Below are 16,349 nucleotides of genomic sequence, written 5' to 3' on the forward strand. Positions count from 1 at the left end.
CAAATAATTGATTTTTTTGATTTGGTGGCTGAACTGAAAAAACAAACAAAAAATGTTTAGTTTTAGTTCAAGGTTTAGGTTTTAGGGTTTTGGTTTTTTTTAAATTAAATCTAGCTAAATTTTGAAATGAAACATTTCTTTCCACATTTTTTTAAACAAAACATTTTGGCTTTTTCAGAATCCCCACCCCCCTCCCCCCCCTTTTTTTTTTTTGGCCAAAATTATTGCTCAGTTCAACCCAAATTGGTGAATAGTTTTGATCGACCCCAAAGTGCGATTTTCAGCCTATAAACTATTCATCCAAAAAATGTCACCCAACTGCAGTAATAAAGTCCCATCAAGCATCACACACAATGTTTTGACATTTATAGGACTTTATATCTCTATGGCTTAGGGCTCACACTCCCTTCATGAAATCTTAACAATAGGATTAAAGATGAAGTGCAAGTCTTACAATTATGTGGATTTAGGCCCCAGTGCAGCAAAGCCTTTAAGCACATGAGAAATCCCATCTGCATTCACTAAAGTAGTCAAGCACATGCTTAACTTTAAGCGTATGAGTATTCCTATTGGCTTCAAATGGGACTGCTCAGATGCTTAAAGTTATGTGTGAGTTTAAGTGCGTCACTGTATCAGGGTCTTAAATTAGAACCTTAATTAATGGTGTTTTTAAATTTAAAATAAATTCCTTTGTTTTTAAATAGAAGCTAAAAATGATAACATACACAACATTAGAAGTGCAGTATCTACTCCTTTGTATTGTAAGATCATTGTACTAAATTTTGACATTGACACGGATATACCATAGCTCTTATGGCCTCTTCTGATCATCAGCAGTTGGCAAGAGCAAACAGGACAGATGCCCACTTTCACCAAAAAAGTCAGGACGGCCAGGACAGGGCTTAAAAAAGGGACTGTCATGGCCAAAACAGGATGTATGGTCACATTACTTGGGAGGGAGGGGAGAAGTGAAACTGTTTGAATGAATTTACATGTGCACCGGTTATTTTATCTAAGTGCAAAATAAAATTAAACTGTGCATATTCAATGTAATAAAACACATGCTAGAAATCCATGTACAAAAGGAATTATCATGCATATATAGTAGTAATGTCCAGAATCTTAGTGTTTCTGCAGTTTTACTTTAGTTTTTTAGTGCATCTCGTATGTGCATTATGAATTAATGTTCTGCAATGTTTAATTTTGATATGTCCATGCAAATAAGTCCAGCAGGACTAGCCTTACTAGTGGGCACTATTTAGGAATTTCTACCTGTCACAAAGATCCTGTGAAGATGTTAGGCTGGGGCTCAGGTTTTAAATAAAAAAATAAAAGCAGGGGAGGGAAGGTAGAAATGTTGTATTTGTGACTTTCTGGAACCTGCAGAGAGTTAGTTGAAATGTCCTGTGTCATCTTTTGGACAGCATTGACTGCGCTGGAATATTAAAACTTAGAAATTCAGATATTGAACTACGAAAAGGAGAAACAGACATCGGAAGGAAGAATACACGAGTGCGGCTGGTCTTCCGAGTTCACATCCCACAATCCAATGGGAGAACTCTGTCTCTACAAGTAGCGTCCAACCCTATTGAGTGTTGTAAGTAGCAATAGCCTTCTTGTTCTTGCCAGGTATTGTACAACCAATTGCCTGACATAAAGCCTGTCCTTGTCAGCATATTAAATGTTGTTTCATTGCATCTGTCCATTGTCTGAAACGTGCTGTACATCTCAAAAATGTATTTTACATTGCATGAAAAGTATTACCTATTTCCTTGGCAAAACAATATCTGGTCCCTTGTGCATTCACTCCTACAGGAAGTTCCTTTGCAATACAAGAAGAGCCATGTTAAGCTGGTGTTTGAACTTGAATTGACTTGGGCAAGTTCCTTTATGCTGAGAGGCCCTTTCACAAGGGTAACTGCTATTAAGAGTTTTGGAGAGCTCCAATTCAGCCCCATTTCTCCCCCACCAAAAAATCCCTTTGACAAGGAGCTAGTGAGATATTTAAAATTGCCGTATTAATGTTAGTTTACTGCAGTTTCAGGAAATTCCTAGAAACTGACCTTCAGTATTGGGATCTTTTTAATAGAACAAACATCACTTTATAAACCTGTCAGATTTGGACACAGACTTCTCTCCCCCCCCCCCCCCCCCCACCCCAAGACTCCCATTTCATTCTTGCTCCATGAGCCTATTAAATATAGAAAAAGCCCTTTGCTTCATTTAACTTTACAGTTTTTGTCTAGCTAGGGAAAATCAAGTTTCTTTCTAACTCCTGTCGCTTCTAGTGCTGGATGAAATTCCACAAGCTTTTGGAGGTTCTTTTTGACTCAGATTAGCAGCCACAAATTCAGATTCTAATTAACTAAACCCTTTTTTAGAGGACCCTTTACCTATCTCTTTTACTTCCCTTTGTTCCCCTGGAAGCAGCAACACAACTGAGAACAGTTTGACAGTCTGCCTTCCCAAATTGCCGTAGGCGTAGGATCTCAGCCACGGCTCTCTTGAGGGGGAGGGAGGCTCTGACCCTTCCATCAGCATCAGGTTCTGTTGGTGGGTTCAGAACCTGCTGCTGCTCTTTGTGCCATTCCTAGGAGAGGTGCTCCAGACTGCACAACATACCCGGGAGGCCCTGTGTAATGTAAGATTTGGGGTTTCTTGGAAGCACAGTCCCCTTTTGGGTATGTCTGGAGAAGAAGCATCAGAGAAGAGCAGACCCAGATTCCACCACCAGAAACTGATGTGTATATATCAGGTCTTGAGACCAGAAACCCTTTTGCCTACAACTTAAAACCTTTCCTTCCCAAGCCGATCTCATTTAAAGAAACAAGCTTTTTTTCCTAAGAAAAGTTAAGCCAGTACTATGTATGAAGAGTAGCAGAACCTCCCTAATACTAAGAGCTAGAATGGCACAAGCTGGTGTCCTAAATACTATATCTATATCTATCTATTTATATATAAAAATATGTATTTATTACATTTTTTCCTCCCTCCCCATTTCAGGATTCTTAAAGGCTAAATTTTGCTAAGGATCAAATTCTAGCCTGAAGTGCACCTACAAGTAAAGCCAAAAAATGAGAGCAAAAATAGCCTGATCCTACCTCCCAATTAAATCTATGAGTGTAGGATCAGGCTGTAATGCCTAGTATGCCAAATTCAACTAGCCAGTAAAAATGAGGTTGGCTATGTCTGTGTGCCATGTAAGTCAGGGTTGCAGTGTAAAATACTATGGACTGAGCGGCAGTGCAGTGTATTATCTCCAAACAAAGCAAATATTCTTGCAATATGACAAATGCAAAAAAAAAGTGTACTGTATGTTATTTCAAATGCAGAAATCTGAAATAAGCAAGTGTCGAATACTCCATAATCCCTTGGTGCATGTGAGACAAGGAGGACCCAGTAATAGGATAAAGTACTCACGTCATTCTCTGAAGCACAGGTGTGCAGGCTGAATACCTCAGTCAAGAATGATAAAATATATGCCATGGGGATATAGGATACTGTTAGCATGGTCCATGTGCAATTTGGTACTCAGAGCTTAATGGAACCATGCTCTCCAGCCATGGTCTGTAACTGGGTTACTCAGGTCATGAGTACAGTGCCATATAAATATTTGGCATAAGTATGATAGAATATGGCTTTATGTTATGGGAAATTCCTTTAAAAATAAATACTTAAAACGGTATGTTTATTTTAACACAGACCAAACTGGCTTTTTTAATTGAACAAAATGTTCTTTGTATGGTTATTTTTAATCCATAGTATCTTATCTAATAAAAGCATTGTTTATAATTAAAGCACTTAAAACCAATTGTACACTGAGTTTCCTATAGACCTCCTGAACTTTCTTGAGTTTCTATATCAAACTCAGTTTGTCTAATAAAAGTAAAAGTTGGGCCACTTATTTAAGCAATATTTACTGATTTTGTGTGTGTGTGTGTGTCTGTGGTTGTTTTTTCTTTTCTTCTCCTTTTAAAACTTTCCAGCTCAAAGATCTGCCCAGGAACTGCCTTTGGTGGAGAAGCAAAGTGCTGACAGCTTTCCTGTGATTGGAGGGAAAAAAATTATACTGTCTGGCCATAACTTTCTACAAGACTCCAAAGTCATCTTTGTGGAGAAAGCTCCAGGTATTTTCTTTAAAAATAGACAGGCTGCGTCCTTTTCTTGTTTTGAAACCCAATGGAAATTTGATTACTGAATGGTGGTAATGTAAACACTATCAACCCATTTTCATCCACATGTTTTCCATGTCACTGGGTGGAACTGTGTAGGTGATCTCAGCTCTATGTCATGCTATGGTTGTATATAATGCAGTTATAGTTGCAAATATGTTTCATTGCGGGCATACAATTGTGACACTGAAAATAAGAGTTTGGAGTTTATTTTTGTAGCAAACCACAGTTGTGCCTGGCAGGTTTTCTTAGTTATTCTAGTCAAAGGCATTCTAAGAATTTCATCACATTTTAGTGCGAAAACCTGCAAGATACTGCTGCTTCTTAAACATTTGTATAATTAGTGGGGAGATCACATTGACAGCACCTTGGTGCGGTAGGTTTGGTGGGGAAGGGGATGTGGTTTTTTTTTCCTTTTGTGGTGAATTTTTTTATTGACCTTTAATCCTCAGTGTCAGGTTGTGTAGAAAATGTAAGCCTTGAAGGGCTTTGATAATTTATTAGGTGTTGGTTTAAGAGGATTAACATTGTCAAAAGCCTGTCCAGTGCAGGCTCATTCATTTCAAAGGAACAATTTTATTTTTTGCCATTAAGAACCAAGGTTTCTCTCCCACACACACTTTTATTCATCAAATTTATTGTTACTGTGACTGATATTCTAGCATCCTGAATGTCCCAGCTCACCCCCAATGGACATTGAGGGCACTCAGTACCTTATGGGATTAGGCCCTATTTGAAGTTTCAGGTTAAAGCATCTGTAAGGATTGTAGTTCATGTAATGTTAATGCAAAATATGGTATTTTATTTCTGATGAGATGATGTGAGTGGAGCTGTGAGTAAAAGGCAGGCTCTGAAAGGAGATAATTACAGAGGAGGAGTATTCTTGTTTTGGAAAGGGTTTCCCTGGTGCTGGCACAAACCATACATTCCACGGCTGCCTGCTGCAACCCCCTGAACTGTAAGCTGTCTTCTGAGCTCCTCAAACACTTAGCATCTCACAGCCGTTCAAGTGCAGGCTTTGACAGTCTGTCTGTTTAACCCTCACCATTCATTAAGTTCCAGTAAGACTGCACTTCCCTGCTGTGTGACTATTGTCAATGGTATGTCTGTAAGAGGCATGTGTTTGTGCTGAGTCAGGGAATCTCCTTAACAAATCAAAGTAGATGTGAGTTTATTTCAGAGTGGTCCCTTCAGCACTTGACCCACTCAAAGAAACCCAAAGAGCCTGACTGAAATTTCACAATGGGGTTCTGATTTGGCATAGTTTAGGTAATCAAAACTATACCTAGGAATAGCTTCATTAACATGAATGGCTCAGATTCTCTCTGTTGGTGCAAATTGGCTCCATTGACTTCAAAGGGCAACTTTTGACTTCAGTGGAACTACATTGTTTTCACACCTGCTGAGGATCTGGCCAGATGTGCCTAAGCAGTAACGCAAATATCTGTCCATTTTTTAGATAATGGAAGAATTACAACTTAAAAATATAAGTTCCAGAGTTTGTGTGAATTGGGAAGAGGGAAGAAAAGATTGTTTTGTTTCTGTTTAGTCCTCCATGTATGAAAATGGGTTAGGATGACATTTCAAAAATGAAAACCTAGATTGGACTCATTACAGGAAGGAAACTGCCTTAAAGGCTGCCTTCTTTGATGCATGTTTTTTCTGCTTTACTTTCTCACTGCATTGGAAAAAATTTTGAAAGGTCATCCTTAAAGGGTACCTCTGAATATGAAGCTATCCAGTCATCTGCAAGTAACATCGCCTGGGTATATAAAACTATCCCCTTTTGCAATATTACATGCCCAAACCAAAATTTGCAGTATGCAGCTTTCAGCTACAGGGATCCAAATAAAGGCCCAATCATACAGTTCTTACTCAAACAGAAATCCTGTTGCAGTCAAGGGGAGCTTTGAAGGTTCCTGGAATGCAAGATCAGATCCAAAATACAGTAGAACTTCAGGTTACAAATTTCAGAGTAGCAGCCGTGTTAGTCTGTATCCGCAAAAAGAAGAACAGGAGTACTTGTGGCACCTTAGAGACTAACAAATTTATTAGAGCATAAGCTTTCGTGGACTACAGCCCACTTCTTCGGATGCATATAGAATGGAACATATATTGAGGAGATATATATACACACATACAGAGAGCATAAACAGGTGGGAGTTGTCTTACCAACTCTGAGAGGCCAATTAATTAAGAGAAAAAAACTTTTGAAGTGATAATCAAGCTAGCCCAGTACAGACAGTTAAGGAGTGTGAGAATACTTACAAGGGGAGATAGATTCAATGTTTGTAATGGCTCAGCCATTCCCAGTCCTTATTCAAACCGGAGTTGATTGTGTCTAGTTTGCATATCAATTCTAGCTCAGCAGTCTCTCATTGGAATCTGTTTTTGAAGTTTTTCTGTTGTAATATAGCCACCCGCAGGTCTGTCACTGAATGACCAGACAGGTTAAAGTGTTCTCCCACTGGTTTTTGAGTATTTTGATTCCTGATGTCAGATTTGTGTCCATTAATTCTTTTGCGTAGAGACTGTCCGGTTTGGCCAATGTACATGGCAGAGGGGCATTGCTGGCACATGATGGCATATATCACATTGGTAGATGTGCAGGTGAACGAGCCCCTGATGGTATGGCTGATGTGATTAGGTCCTATGATGATGTCACTTGAATAGATATGTGGACAGAGTTGGCATCGGGGTTTGTTTCAGGTTACAAAGTAGCAGCCGGGTTAGTCTGTATCCGCAAAAAGAACAGGAGTACTTGTGGCACCTTAAAGACTAACAAATTTATTTCAGCATAAGCTTTCGTGGGCTACAGTTCACTTTTTCAGATGCATCATGCATGAAGTAGAACTTCAGAGCTACAAACACCTCTGGAATGGAGGTTGTTCATAACTCTGAAATGTTCGTAATTCTGAACAAAACATTATGGTTGTTCTTTCAAAAGTTTACAGCTGAACATTGACTTGGTACAGCTTTGAAACTTTACTGTGCAGACTTAAAATGCTGCTTTTAACCATCTTAATTTAAATGTAACAAGCACAGAAACAGTTTCCTTACCTTCTCAACCCTTTTTTTAAGCTTTCCCTTTATTTTTTTTTAGTAGTTTACATTTAACACAGTACTGTACTGTATTTTTTTTTCCTTTTTGTCTCTGCTGCTGCCTGATTGCATACTTCTGGTTCCAAATGAGGTCTGTGATTGACTGATCTGTTTGTAACTCTGGTGTATGTAACTCTGAGGTTCTACTGTAAATGTAATTTTTTAGGATTTAAAAAAAAATGTAATAAGAAATCAAACAATGTACAGGTGAGCACAGTACAAAGTATTTAATATAAATAATGGCTATGTGGATGTGTATGCTGAAGTGGAAGTAAATAATAGAGTTCTTCCGCCTCACATAGAAAAACCCACAGGAAGAGTCCTGGGGCACATGGTATTGTGGGTAGGGGGAGATCCATATGCTAAGAGTTCCCTCTGCATGTGGATAACATCAGAAGAATCCCTCCCTGCCCCCAAATTGTCTAATGAATCAGGAGCTACTTTGCAATCAATGGTAAGTATTCCATCTGTTTCTACTAGAGAGTCCAGTCTGGTGTATAACTGAGGCTGAAATCATAGTCCAGTTTAAGTAATCTGGGTAGGTTTGTTGTACCCGTATGATGAAAGCCTTGCTTGGTACATTCAAATGGTTCAACCTTACAAGGCACTGAGCAGGACCTTGAACACCGATAAAAGTTAACGGGAATCAGAGGCACTCAACACTTCGTAGGACTGAACCCAAGTCTCTACAAGCGATATTGCAGGCCTTCCTAGTGACACAACCTCTTTGAGATCCAAGATCCCATAAGAGGTAGCAAGAAGACCATCTGCCTTCCACTGTAAAATGATTAATCCCTTAGACAAAATCATGGCTACATTCAGAAAGTGAAGCTAAATATGTTGTCTACTTAACTTATTTTTCCTCTTGTTTCCTCGGCTCGGTTCCTCATTTGCTGCATCACCTAATGTAACATGACATTTAAAACAACTGAGAATGATGCACCATTGTCTCACTGACAGGTTTTTCCTAATTGTTCTTCAGCAAAATCACTAAATTGATTAAATTATAAAACAATAATTTCAATTACCGTTCATTCTCCTGATGGAATCATCTAGCAATTATACTTTTAAATAAAAGTAGGGCAGGAAATGGAGCTCCAGTGTAGTCAGTCTCTTTCTCTCTCTCCCCTTCCACACCCTTCCCCCCTCCCGCACTTAGAAAGTTAGGTTACTAATCTTTGTGAAGATTACTAGATATATTACTCACCTTTTTGTTATTGTTGTTGTTAAATCTAAATGTTAATCACATTTCTACTGGGTAGCAGTTAACTCTAGAATTTCAGCTATTACAAATATAATAGACCTTGTGAAAAATTACAATAATAAAAAAAAGGAATGTAGCAGTTATATATAATTTTACATTATACTACGTGGGTTCCATTCAGTATTCCCTACTCAGGCAAAATCCCTAGGCTAGGGTGTAGATGTAATGTGAATAAGATCGTGATATTCTGCATGTTTAATTGGTTAATGCAGGATGGGATTTTTGTCTGAATAATTTCTTTATGTCTGCTGAGTGCATTGTAGTCCACTGAATGTTTTCCCATGCATGAGTTCTGAGTTTTCTGTCTTTAAGGGCTAACCCTCAGCTGTTGTAATCTCCTGAGGAATGGCATTATCCTGGCCTCTTTGCGTGGGGAGTCTATCTTAACAATGACTCATACAAAAGGGAATCCCTGAAGAATGATCAAGCCGGTTCTTGAACTGGGGAGGCAGCAAAGTCGTGTTTTCAGTTAACCCCTTAATTACTATTTTTCAGCAAAGAAGTGTTTGAAACTATGTGAAATTCTAACACAGCCTATAAGATGCTGCATCTCTTGTGGAGAGGAAAGTGGTTAGTTGAGGGGATTAGTTGTATGACAAAGGGCTTGTTTAAAAGGAGAATTTCTTTGTAATACAGCACAGCATCAAGGCAGCTCTTACAAGATAAATAATGCATCTCTTCAGAAGCACACTATAATATGCTCAGACCTTTTATACTATCATAAAAAAGTTTAAGTACTGAAATAAGTCCTTATTTCAAAGGATTTTGGTCAATCCTTTATTGCTTGCACATCAGACCATATTTTCCAGTGATGAAAGTCAATATAAAATGTGCATCCAAGAAACTCAGCCACAGTAGTAGTAAAAATATGAATGCCAGCTATGCTTAAGAGGTTTGACCTTTTAAATTCAGAATTCCCTGACATCAGTGGGTCCCACAATGACTTTGTTCATTACCCATTACTCTTACGTATGTTCTGCATTTTCAGTTTACCTCTCCATTTAAAGTTTCTGGTTTTCTCCTCCTGCTTGAAACAGAAAAAACCCAGATTTTCAAAAATGACAAGTGATTCTGGGTGTCTCAATTTTTGCTGCTGGACATTAGACACAGTATAAAAGCCTGGTTTATTTACTTACTTATTTTATCATCATCTTCAGACGTTAGAGGCTCAACAATTTTGGTTAGACACTTGCAGCATGTAAGCACAAAACACCTTCATATTTGTATAGAGGCATTTACACATGAAGAAAAGGCATGCATTTTATTTACATAATTTGATACAATTAGAAACACATTTGCTTTCTGAGGAAGTACACTGGGCTTAGAAATGACAAAATATTTCCTTTCTGACACAATGACTCCAAAGAACATAGGTTCTGTTCTAATGTTACAGGGGATGATGCTGAGTAATTTGTTTTTCAAAGCTAGTTTTTAAGTAGCAGCATTAATTTGCAAGCTGTAGAAGGCAAAGAAACACAAAGACAGTCCTATACCAAGCCCAGAAATCACCATATTGGAGACCATGCTGCTGATTACCTTACAGCAATATTATTATGGATGATGACCCACAAAACTGAGTATATAATTATTGTGACAGTAAAATAACAGTTTCTCCTCAGAATAGCTCACAAAAAGTTTCATAGGGTTACCGGCCAGGAACAGAATCAAAATCCATAGCACCAAAGGACAGCAGAGACTAACAGATTAGGTTCAAGGGACTGAAATTCTCATTACTGGCAGGACTTTTTCAGATTCTCCAGACTTTTCAGCTGTGATGCCAAATAGTTCTTCACGGGATTACGTGTGTATTCCGTATCTTTTTTAGTAAGGCAGAATTCCACTAATTCATTTTAAGCCCCATACACACTCATTTGGTTCTATGCTTAATGACCAGATCAGGAGGTAAGAGAGTTAAAAATCTGAAAGGTAGGAGTTCAATGACCAAGATCATCACAGAACTGGTTTTTTAAAATAAATTCAAACCAAAGTTCTGTTTTTTTACCTTTAATTTATAGCGATGTCTCTTTATGGAAAAGGATATACATTTGTACTTCCCATGACAAATGTAAGTGCCCAAGCATTTCTCATACTTCTGTCATGGATATTAGTAAATTTCACAAGACAGTAGTATTGCTGTTTCTCTGGATGACTTCAGTGGTTTTGAACATGTTGTTAATTACTCAAACATCAAATCAGCAGTGATTACTAGCACCTATATATTTTGAGACCCAGCTACAAAGCTGACTGTCCTTAGATATTATGCCTAAAGTCTATGATTCCTTCATAGCCTATAGGCATAATATCTAAGGACAGTCAGCTTTGAGCATATTATAGTCTCCAAAGAATGTCATCGTTGTCTGAGCATATTATAGATTCCAAAGACTGTCATCTTTTTTTCTGTTTCTGGAATGATCTCAAACAGAACAGGATTTTCTCAGATTTAGTCATTATTAGAAGCTATTAAACAAAGCTTTTTGTAAATATCATTTATTCTGTCACTTGCTATTTCAAACATTTGCTGAGTTGCTTAGCTGTGCTTGTTTCTCTTCCTTGATAGGGCAGGTATAGCTCTTAAAATCTGTACAGTTAGATGCCATGGTAAGGGATAGAGCCAAGCAAATAGCTGATTTTTTTAAAATTATTTATTTGGTTTGGTGCTGAATTAAAAAATATGGGGAAAAATTCTGTTTGTTTCCAACTGAAACAGATTTTTTTTTTCTTGATGGAACAAAATTTTGTTTGGGTCAAGTGAAATGCTTGGAATGTTGATTTCAAATGGCATTTTCTACACAAAATGTTTGATTTAAAATGAAATATCAAAAGAGTTCATTTCAAAATGTCAAAACAAAACATTTAGACATTTCAATTTTTTCCCCAAAACTGTTTGCCAAATTTGACCTAAATTCACTAGTAGTTTTGATGCCCCCAAAAATGCAGTTACTGGTAAATTTACTATTCATCCAAAAATTTTTGCTCGGCTCAAGTAACAGGTACTATAGAAAAGACTTAAGATAGTTAACGAAAATCAGGTTTCAGGTACATATGCTCAGAGAAAGCACATTTTAAATTTGCTTCCATCAAGTATTTCACCAGGCAAGCTTAAATTCACCCATTATAAACTTTTGTGCTAGTAAAACCTGATCTAGTGAATGTTCACAGACAGCAAACACAAAAGGGAAGGGACTACAGCCAACTCGCATTCATTTAGAAATGTGAACAAACATCTTGCAGATTGTTTTGCAATTTTCATGATCTCTAGCAAAGAATAGAACCAATGTGCTGCTGCTGTAAGGTAAAACTTCTGTCTAAAAGCATAGAAAACTGTTGGGAAATCTCAGCTTTGCCTGCTGAATATTGCCCAAGCAAAAGCTTTTTCATACAGCAGGCATTTAAATGCAGTGTTGTCGCATGAGGTCATTTCGTTTACAAAACATCTGATAACTGATATGCTCCTGAAGCACCTTTGCGTGTAATGGACAGTTCTGAGGAATCATGCGGGCTTTTCATTTTTCTCTGATGCACTGGAAAGCTCACGGCTTGAGTCTGTTTTGACGAGATGTGACATGGAGACTGGTGACCAGCATTTTGGCAGAGCTCCATTCGGTAAAAGATCTTACATTCTCCGAGATCTTTCCATTGCTCTTTCTATTGCCAGTAGCAGTCACAGTTTGGGGGGCAACTAGCCAAAAAAAAAGGGTAATGTTACATAGTGGTAATCAAACTGTAGCTCATATAATAAATAAGAAAGTGGCATAATGCCCTTATAGATGAGCAAATGCTACATAATTTTGTCTTTGTCCACCAGTTTATCAGAGGTCAGCACACATTCCACTTAGTACTAAGAGTTTATGTACTGGCTCATGTGCAGTGAGATAGACTAGAAACTTGAGAGGCATATAGTTGGGAGCACAGAGCTCATGTGAAGGTCACTTGTACCTTGTTCCTAGAGATCTATTGGTAGCCTAGGAAGTTTCTGGCCATTGACCAGAAACAGATATCCTTGGGCTGATAGTGTCATCAAATAATGGGGTAATTAGATGGCTGAATCTTTTCATGCTTATACAGTAGCTATGACGTAGCTTGTAGGAAATGTCAGCATGTTTCAGATTTCCCTGGCTTTTTAGCCTAAGGAATGGTAAAGATAAAATGGGACAGCATCTGTACACATGAGATGGTATCATCACCAAGCCTCATTAGGGTGCCTCTGTCACAGTTAAGAGTAGTATTCATTAAGTGCCTTTGATCGAGTACAAGCATTTATTGTGGACTAAGGACAGGTATTTTATTTTTTTTAAAGGGAGGCAAAAGATACGCAGGCAAGCATGCCTATAATTGCATGCTACTGCAATTGCACATGAAAATGAAAATTTAGTGAGCTACCTAGCCATTTGAGGGATAAAGCATCTGTTTTGTGCATGCAATGGTGTTATTTGTGTGCAGACCTCAGACTTCAGCTTTGTACAGTCTGATCCTTAAATACTATATTAATGTATATAGTGCATCACTTTAATGTTACCGATGATATTTGATGCACACCCCATCCACAGAGATAGGTAAAGGTCCAGTGAGCTAAAGAACTGTAGATCCCAATAGCTCAGAGTGTGGTTCTATAGAAATGCCTCTTAGAAAATGTGTGGTATTTTCAATCACATTTTCAATGAGGTTTAACCAGGATGTAATGGCAAATTCAGATGTGCAGAAGTTGACTGAACTGAGTAGGGGCAGGTTCTCTGGCGGTATCTATGGTCGGGTGGACTGACTTGCCAACATTCCTTCAAATAAGACAGTGACCCGGAGACCACGAGTCCAGTTGCCAGACAGTTGTTTGAGCATTCTTGTGAATTTTAGGTTACATCTGTGTGGAGCTGGCAAGTAGGGTGACCAGATGTCCCAATTTTATAGGGACAGTCCCGATTTTTGGGTCTTTTTCTTATATAGGATCCTATTACCCCCCATCCCCATCCCGATTTTTCACATTTGCTGTCTGGTCACCCTACTGGCAAGAGGGCTCCTTCCTCTTCCCTCCTCTCCCCCACTCCCTGCTACTCTGCAAACAAACCTGATCGGCTGGGAGGGAGTGCCACCAAAGCACACAGATTTAACTCTGACCCTTGGGGGATTGGAGCTAATGAACAGACAAGAAGTGATGGGACACCAGCCTAGGAAGGATGATAACATGATTGAAAAATGACTATAAACTTGCTCCTTTCTACACAGATTTGTGCCCTGCATTTGCAGTTGTATCTCTTATTAGTAGGTTAATTTCTTGTAGGTGGCATGGTAGAAGTGGAGAGAGAAGGAGGAGAGGATAGTGGGTCAGTTCAAGGAGAGCATTCCATGTATAAAGAACAGCAAAGGAGAGAATATAAAGATAGTCAAGGGAGAATAAGGGGCTCTGTCAAGGCTTGCATCATTTGCGGAGAGGAGTGCTGCAGAGGATGACATAAGAGACAAGGGCAGATTAAGGAGGGAGGGAGTATCAAGGGCATTAAGCTTGAGCTGGATGTTTTTGGAGTAGAAGGAACCAGTGGAGGGATTGAGGAGTGGCAAACTCAGATTGACATGCAAAGAAGATGTACTTATTATTTTGACTAGATCCGAGAGTGATGTGAGTGTGGGGGAGGCTGGAGAGGAGGTTGCAACAGTCATGATGGAAGAGGATGCGAGCCTGGATGAGAGGTGGCCAGATTTGGGCTCAACTTGGCTGCGCCAGACAAGAGAGAAGGAGAAGTCGAAGATGACTCCTGGGTTACAGGCCCAAGTGCTTAGGGAGCAGAGGGTGGAGCTGTCGATGACAGAGGCGTGGAAGGAAAGGAGTGGTTCTTGGAAGGGAAGATCTGGAGTTCAGTTTTGGTGGTGATAAGTTTGTTGACTGTAAAACATGCATTAGAGAAGTTTGAGAGACAGGATGAGACGCAGGATTAAGCTGAGGGTGTTGGCTCAGGATTGTATGGGAGAGAGTATAATTTGAAGATGGAGGCGTTACATGGCTAGACCTACGAGCAGAATTTGGTCTGAAGAACCATTCATTACTACTGTTGATAATGTGTGGAAACGAAACTGCTTAGCTTGAATTTTGTGTTCCAGAAGGCGTTTTCAGGGCTGAGAATTAAGAGGAGGAAAAAACGATGATTTTACTTGAAAATGGAGTATATTTGATCTAGAATCATTGAGAGACAACAGATGTAGAACTCCAAATTCTGTTTCTGCAGTCAATTTTAGCAAAGAAACTTATTTAAATGATCAGTCTCAAAATATAGTTAATTTCAAAGGCTTAGTTGAACCCAAAATAATGCAGTTTGCTAGAAACCATGTAATAAAGTTAGATAAGAAGATACATCTTATAGACACTGCAAAGTGCTTTGTACTCAGAGGTAAATGTGATGCTATTGCTTTGGGGGTGTCTCAGTTTGTGAAACTTTGAGAAACTCCCAATCTGAGAAAATGTAATGGAGTCTGACTTTCAGATGGCGGGTTCCTACACATGCTGTGATACATAGAAGATGCAGGCTCTTATCTGATTTTTATTACATGGCTTCTCGACAACATTTTGTTGTTGTTGTTGTTCAATTGAGCTTTTTTTATTTAAACAGAACTTTGAAAGAAAAAATAACTAGCATTTACATCAGAGAGTGTGTGTATGTTTGAATACAAAACTCAGCTCAAATCTGCAAAAAATATATAGGAGTAGGAACACAAAACTCAGCCTTACATTGCAAAAGTGTGTATACAAATACACCCAAAAGCCCATCATTGTCATAAAAATAAATATATTCCAGTTACGGGTGAACCTGTAATGATGGGTTTGAATTCGGCATCCAGAAGTGCAGATACTTCTCAGAAGACCTTCTTATTCTTTGTTCTCCTAGAGCCGTTCTCCCCCAATAGGCACTGACCTCTCTGGGAAAAGGCAACAGGTTGCGGGGAGTTTCAGACAGAAAGGGGAAATGGAGCAGATGAAAGGATTCTTTCTTGTCATGGGGAGCAAAATGGCTGGAAATATAAGAGACAATGGGAGGGAATTGCTGTCTGGAGGGGTTTCTCTGGCAGGGAAGAGGAAAAGGTGGAAGGAGGGAGCGTGTAGCTGGGTGCCCTTTTGACAGAGGGAGTGGGAAGAGCCAATGGTGAAAACAATATAACCAGAGGAGAAAATTGAAATGATGGCTGAGAGAAGCACTGGCAGATAAGAATGTCAGAACAGAGACTGAACCCACAGCAGGAAGAGGAGGGAGAGACCAAGGTAGGCACAGGCAGGAGATGCTGCCAGCCTGGGGAGAGGAGCTGATTGCATGCAGAGGATGGAGCTGTTCTGAAGTTGGCTCTAGTCAAACCCTACACCCTTTTATTTACATAGATGGTAGGGGGAGGGAGGGATTTGCCAAACTTCCTACTCAGTCCCTATTAGTGGAGATCTAAGAAGCCGAGTGGTGTTGGGGAAGTTGAAAGAAAGGCCCTTATTGTATATACAACAGGCATTCTCCTGTGTTGCTCTAAACAATGTTTCCCCTTCCAGAGACAAACAGCTACTTAGCCAGTGCTGTTAATATTTCTGTTTTGTATTTGCTAGCGCACACCCCATCATAAGGCTCTTTACAAATATAAACTGATACACAGTCTGTACAGAGTGATCAACTTCACCTACAAGTTATTGAGCCCAGCAGTATTTGCTTATGTACAGGGAAGAATGATTCCCTTCACTGGAGGAATCACTGGGTTAGGTTCTGTGGCCTGTGTCATGCATCAGGTCAGACTAGATGATCATAATGTTCCCGTCTGACCTTAGAAGCTGTGAATTTCTGAGCCTTGAAATA

General features: G+C 39.1%; 1 protein-coding gene across 4 annotated transcripts in view; it reads left to right on the top strand.

Annotated features, from left to right (window-relative positions):
• NFATC1 (nuclear factor of activated T cells 1) overlaps positions 1-16,349 on the top strand; it is a 146,828-nt gene that overhangs the window by 63,236 nt on the left and 67,243 nt on the right. For all 4 annotated transcript variants that reach the window (XM_054020262.1, XM_054020265.1, XM_054020263.1 and 1 more), the window contains exons 5-6: positions 1,425-1,597; positions 3,987-4,127. In XM_054020262.1, the coding sequence (XP_053876237.1) occupies positions 1,425-1,597; positions 3,987-4,127 (314 nt within the window). The remainder of the gene's footprint in view (positions 1-1,424; positions 1,598-3,986; positions 4,128-16,349) is intronic.

Source organism: Malaclemys terrapin, chromosome 2 (genome assembly GCF_027887155.1).
Source record: "Malaclemys terrapin pileata isolate rMalTer1 chromosome 2, rMalTer1.hap1, whole genome shotgun sequence".
NCBI lineage: Eukaryota > Metazoa > Chordata > Testudines > Emydidae > Malaclemys > Malaclemys terrapin.